The sequence below is a fragment of the Haemaphysalis longicornis genome, unplaced genomic scaffold (genome assembly GCF_048455015.1).
Source record: "Haemaphysalis longicornis isolate Haplotype H1 unplaced genomic scaffold, Haemaphysalis longicornis Haplotype H1 scaffold_9, whole genome shotgun sequence".
In the NCBI taxonomy this organism is placed as follows: domain Eukaryota; kingdom Metazoa; phylum Arthropoda; class Arachnida; order Ixodida; family Ixodidae; genus Haemaphysalis; species Haemaphysalis longicornis.
The window spans coordinates 131,503,092-131,509,427 of NW_027526460.1; the positions used below are offsets into that span (position 1 = coordinate 131,503,092).

General features: G+C 50.6%; 1 protein-coding gene across 2 annotated transcripts in view; it reads right to left on the minus strand.

The window, feature by feature from the left end:
• Raf (serine/threonine kinase raf oncogene) overlaps positions 1-5,083 on the minus strand; it is a 40,284-nt gene extending 35,201 nt beyond the window's left edge. For both annotated transcript variants that reach the window (XM_077684342.1, XM_077684341.1), the window contains exon 1: positions 4,855-5,083. In XM_077684342.1, the coding sequence (XP_077540468.1) occupies positions 4,855-4,962 (108 nt within the window). In that variant the 5' untranslated portion in view covers positions 4,963-5,083. The remainder of the gene's footprint in view (positions 1-4,854) is intronic.
• Positions 5,084-6,336: the final 1,253 nt, after the last annotated feature.

The window sequence follows — 6,336 nt, forward strand, 5'->3', positions numbered from 1 at the left end:
GACTTAATATGCTTTTAAACGACTCCAGTGACGACAAACAAACTGCGTGAGACAAGGCAAACGATATCACGCATTCGTAGCAAACCCCTTTCAAAACGCGCGCGCACTGACGTCACGGGTCCGGCGCTCTGGCGGAGTGATACACTACCGAGGTGGTGCCGTTCTTGAGTTGTAACCGAGTATAGTCTCGGCGACATCATAGGGAAGTCGCCACTCTTTCAAACATTTCCCCTATCGTCTAGCTTAATTGTTTGGAGTTGGCACTAAAATTGGCACAAGTTCTGTTCTCACGTGGCAGTCTTTCAAACAAACTTGTATTCTGCCTTCAAGGTCGCTTTAAAGTAAGGCGAGAAAGAACAGCCACTACTGGGTGGACAACTATTGTCGTAAGGCAAGACCTGGCACGATAAATGCTTTTTGCTTTTGCTCTAGTGTGATAACTCGCTAGAGCTTGCAAATTTTCCTTCTTTCCTCGGTGCCTACGAGAGGCCTCTTACAAGGGGGAGAAGAGGAGACGATCTCTAGAGTAATGTAATTACTGTCCACTGGCATTAATATGCCGAAAGGCATTATGTGCAAGGCACGTGCCATACACCGTTGCGTAATGCTATTATGCATAACGATAACAGAACCCCAATATGGTAATGCGTTTTAGAATTTTACGCATAACAGAACCGTTGCTCCTGAACCTGTAGTATACTTAATCCTCCCCAATTGTAATATTAAGCTCATTTTACGAGCGAAGCGCCACTTCAATCATCCAAAGTAGCAGAAGTCCCCAAGCAATGAAACCGTTTTGGCTTCACTGGTAATGTACCTTTTTTATTTAGCTTTAAGCTCGCTTAAAGCCAAGCTTTCCTGGTATATAACAAATAACAGAATGCAAATTTTTTTCTGCTATAAATGTGCAAGAAACTTTTGAGCTTTTTTTTTTTTTTGTTAAATACCTCGTGCATTTCAGAGTGCAGATTTAACGGAGGTTATCTATTGTCAAGAACGTGAGGTATGGGGAACTTGTTAAATTTAATTACCACAGCAAAGCAAATTAAATATTCATGCCTGTGGAACAACAAGACAGATCCCGTAACTTAGGCCTTAAGGGACTATGAAGACAAATAAGTTTGTTTTAGTTGAAAGATTTCTTGTTTTATAGCGCCCCCAGTGCTTTTCCGCTAGCAAACGACACTTTATTCACTGAGGAATTAAACAGTTTCACCAAAAATTTTGAATCTTTCCGCTGCATTGTGTGCTTCATGACATCAGCGATGACGCATCCAGGGCCAGTATTTAAAACGAAAGTTAGTATGCTGACCAAGGCTGCAGTGAGTGGCAAAATAGCTTTTTGCTGCCTTGCTTATACCCCTGCCACAGGGCGAGTTTAATGTCATTTGCATCGAATGTCATCCGTTCAAAATGACATTATTTTGGTGCCACACGAGAAAATGTAATGACATTCGATCAAAATGGCATTAGGGACCGAACGAGTTTGCGGAACCATTCGGCTGCGTTCTGCCAGCAAATGTGTTATCTCGACACCACAGACTCAATAGGAATGCCCACCCAAAACAGATTACTAAAGCATTAGTAGCGTTATGATATATCTTTACATGCGTATAATTTTTTTGTCGTTTATTTATTCATGATACAAGGCGAACAGAGTTGTAGAAAAGAAAACTACTAGTCTCGCTACCAGGCCAGCCTCAGCCGGTGTGGTGGATGTCAGCGGCCATGTTTGTTTATATGATGTTTAATCGTGTTCAATAAGTTTCTGTAACTCTGCTTAAAGTGCATTCAAAATTGCAGTAAACGTGTTTCAGCTCTTTTCGCTCAGTTTTCGTAAATACTAAAGCGCCCAGTAAAATATTTTCTATACGCAAGTTTTTAGCCATTGCAACTGCCGTCATTTCCAAATGACATTAATTTGGGCCGTGTAGCAGCGTGTCAAGAAAATGGCATTAAGTCGAACGAATAACATTAGACGGGAATGACGTTAAATTTGCTGTGTGGCGAGGATATTACTGTCGTCCGTCCTCCCAGATGGCGCTTGATAACGCTGTCCGCACTCGCTTTGTTTTTGACCAGATTTTGTGCTCGACTTATTTTTGTTACAGCAGGTAGTAAACGCTTCATGAAACATGGGGTATGCTCGACAAACAGGGTCACGTAAGACAGTATCGCTAACACCAATCAGCCTGTGTTGTGCGAGACCACCCCAAAGCGCCAGACTGCTGTGTAGCTATAACAAGCATAGTGCACGCACTACCAACAGCAGTGCACACTGGTGCTTCTACATTTGCAAGTGCGTTCCTAAGCTTCCATTGATTACCCCACCATTCTTACTGCTGTAAAATGAATATGCAATAAATTATAGCGCAAATAGCCCCATTCTGCACGATTAAATCTCTATTTAATTAGTGTTTGATTTTGTCGACCTCAGCATCGCAACGAGCTGCCCATAACACGTCATAGGTTCCACTGCGGGAAATGAGCTAAGGTGTCGCATACCCAAACTCTGTCTTCCTCATTATACAGCTTATTTGATTTGATTGATTGATTGTGGGGTTTAACGCGCCGACGCAACACAGGCGATGAGGCGCGCCATAGTGGAGGGCTCCGGTTTAATTTTGACCACCTGGGGATCTTTAACGTGCGCCGAAATCTCGTACACACGGGCGTTTTTTGCTTTTCGCCTCCATCAGAAAAGCGGCCGCCACGGCCGGGAATCGAACCCGCGACCTCGTGCTCAGATACAGCTTATTTGAGCGAAGTTTGTATTACAAGTGGTGTCAGTGTTATTCTAATGAGGCAATCTTTTGAATGAACCACGCTTCCATTTTGTTTTCATGGGCCCTTAAAGAATTTATTGGCATTACTTCCACACGCACAACATCCTGGTGAGTGAGGCGTGAAAGGTGGGATGCCTGACGGCTTTCTTCATTTCAATTTTTCCCTTCAACATTGATTGAAAAGGAATTTTATGGGCAACCAGCCTGGCTGTGCGTGTTGAGCTAGCCTTAATTATGCGCGCACCTTATCATCCTTTGAACAACGAGACAATCGGTAATAAGGAAGCAACTGCACCGATAACAATCGCCAAAGCGCTCTAATCGCAGCTTGTTGCATCAGGCGCTTGCTCAGTAAAGTCACAATCGAGCAAATCAAAAGCAGGCAGTGCACGCAATAACTCTCGCGGTATTTTTGCGAATTGTTACATTGTTTTATACACGCACTTGCAGCCTTGCGGCGCGCTTACGCAAGGCGAATTTTAAAGAAAACGCGCGCGTGATAAGCCGCGAGCAACGCTGCTGGCTATCGCCCAACTCGGGGCGCTTTTTGGACTGCCTTTCCTGTTTCCTTTGCAAAGGTGTTGCACCAGTGCAAGACTCCGAACAACAACAATCACAAAAAAACCAACATAGCGCGAGGCGGCTGACAACTACTGACGAAAACATTGTGACATCCCCAGTCACACGGTTTTCTAGGCGCATGGTTGTTTCATGCAACACCGAAGCAACAATAACCTTCATTGGCGGAACGGGAGGATACGTTACCGGTCAGCACGAAAAAAAGGAAGTTTTGTGCACAGCGGTACCGTGTTTGACAACAGCAGTGCAAGTCGCTGCAATGCACGATGCGCGAAGTATGCCACAAGGGCGTGAGCGGCGGCGATGCGCAAACAAAACGGACGGCTCTCAAAGACGGAACAAGGACGCGGGGATTGTTCCAGGCCGAAGTGCTGATGCGACGGGCAGCAGCTGAAACGCGTCTCGCAAGGTCGTCTGTCGCGTGTGCAAGTGGCAGGCGGGCGAGCCGGATTAATTCGGCCAAGGGTGCTGCTACACTGGCCGCGTCGCTGTTCATTGCACGAACGATCGGCGACGAGCGATCCGAGGTGCCACTACGACGACGCAAAGGGGAAAAGGCGTTGCACGAGAAAGCGATCACCATGCGCGAAAACAGACACGGCGCGAAGCGAATGGTCCGCCGAGCACCACGACTTTCCCGGAGGGCCTGTCTCTCCCTGGTAAACAAACGCTTCGCCGCGAGATGCGTCGCGGCCGGCTGGGCCCCGAGAAGCGACATTCGACGCGAGCGCACGAACGCGTACACGCTCGGTCAGTGGACCTTCGCAGACAGTACGTGACAAAGGGGCATTTCTGTCACCGCGGCCTCTCCACCACCCCCCGACACGGCGCTCGCCCAAGACGCGTATCGGGCCGGTTCAAGGCGTCTCAATAATCGCACTCGCGGTCGGCACTGGGTCCGTCCCTGGACGCCCGATCGCCGTTTCTCGGCGAGTGATACAATTATCGTGAAAATGGACGAGAGGGAGGGTGGGAGAAGGGGGGAATCAGCCTCGAACTCGGCTGCAACGCGACGGACGCGTCGCCCGGGACCTAGCACGCGCGGACAGACGGTTGCGACGTGCCCCCGCCAGCGTGCGCGATCGCCGAGCAAAAGCGCCGCGTCCGATCCGAGGTCCCACGACCACTCGCACAACACGCGGAACACACACCGCTCCCCACGGTCGCAGCACACCACAGGCAACAAGACCGGCCGCGGCGAGAATGACATGCGCGCTTCCAGCGGGGGCCGCCTTTGTCGCGCCGCTGGCGGACTCGGGAGCAGCGCTCGGAGCTCGGGGACCCCGGCATCGCGTGGGGGAGAGCCAAGCCGTGTATGTGCACGGGTGATCGCGCTCCGAGCGGGCCCGGGCCGTGGACGCGAGCGCTCGGGACCTCGGAAGGTAGTCGGGGCGAACGAGCGCTGCTGCTGGGTCGACGCCGCGCTGCGCCCGGCGGCCGCGGCCGCCAATGCTCGCCGCCGGGGCGCCAAGATGCGCAAGTGGCCTACCTCGCCGGACAGTGCAACCCTGTCATCCTGATCGTAGCTTGCAGGCGGCGAGTTCAGTCCCAAAGGTGGGACCGAACCGTTGTATGGTTGCTCCGGGACCACGGCCATCTTAGCTCGCACAAATAGCCAAATGGCCCACGGTCACGTGACCGCTGTACGGTGCTGCCAGCCGTTCCCCCTGCGGCGGCTGCCGCCTGGCTCGCTCGCCTGCTGCTGCTGCTGGCTGCTGCAGCGGCGGCGGGGCTGCAGTCGACGGGCGCGACGGAAACAAGCAAAAAATCAGCGGCGCAGGAAGAAGTAAAGGAGCCGCTACCCGTGCCCAGCGTGGTGCACAAGCGGCCACTTTGCCCTTTACCTGCTGCCGCGTGTTTTCGTGTGCCTCCGGAATTTACTCGGAAGTCATGGCAGGGGGTGCGCGCGGAAGGCGCCCGGCCGCTCGCGCGGCGTACAAGAGCGGGCCCGGGCCACGCGCACTGCGCAGAAGCGGCAGATGTTCGGCCCAAGTGTTGGCCGTGTCTTTGGACACTCGCATCCAGGAGTGCTCGGGGAGAAGAAGTCAATGCCCTGTTTTCGACCTTTTCTCATCGTTCGCAAAGCACAACTCATTCTTCCGAAAGGTTGCGCGCTGCAGACGATCATTTTTTTAGTTGGATTGCTGAATATGCGCACGCTGCGCGTTTTTTTTTTTAATTGTCCCTATGCTGCGCCTTCAAAAAAGTCTGCGAGGGGACAGTGTACGTGCAGCAGCTAAATTTTGCCGATTCACAGCAAGCGCCACTTTGGCTTTGAAATTCGCGATGTTGATCTCGGGTGGCCACGCCGAAAATGTAGCTAGCTTCATGGCAGCACCTGTCACATATCATATGCACGTCGTAACCCAATCAAAACACGGCTGGGTAAGGCGTACGTGACGTGGCCTGGTGAACGTCCAATCGGAATTTCGGCTATTGCGTGCACTAAACGAAGCACGCAAATGCGCGCGCGGTGAGGATGAGCGCTCCGCAATGCGAATACCGCATTTTCTCGATTCTAACCACCCTCGACGTACCACTTGGGCCAAGAAAAAATTCAAAAAAGGGTAAATTGTAATGGTAGGTGTACGTCTAATTTATATAAGAGCATCCTCTCCTACATAGATACCACGGGTTCTAGAAAAAAAACGCGCTTAATCGATGAAACGCGAATATTTCCAAGTGTGCAAAGCATCCAGAACCAATTAAGTTGATGGGGATTCGAGTGAGCCTGGTTAGTGACTCTCTTAGAAAGCACATGCACCAAACAGATGATCAAGCCAGCATTGCTTCTAGCCTTTACGGCACACGTAAAGATGGTGCAGGATGGTAGCTAGATTACCGCTTGCAAATTTGATTGACCTTCCCAGAATTGTGCAATCTTATGCTGATCAAGGCTCGATGAAGGCTGATGTTGAATTTGCAAAATTGTGAACGCTAAATTTAGTGTGTGCATACAACGCTGAACATG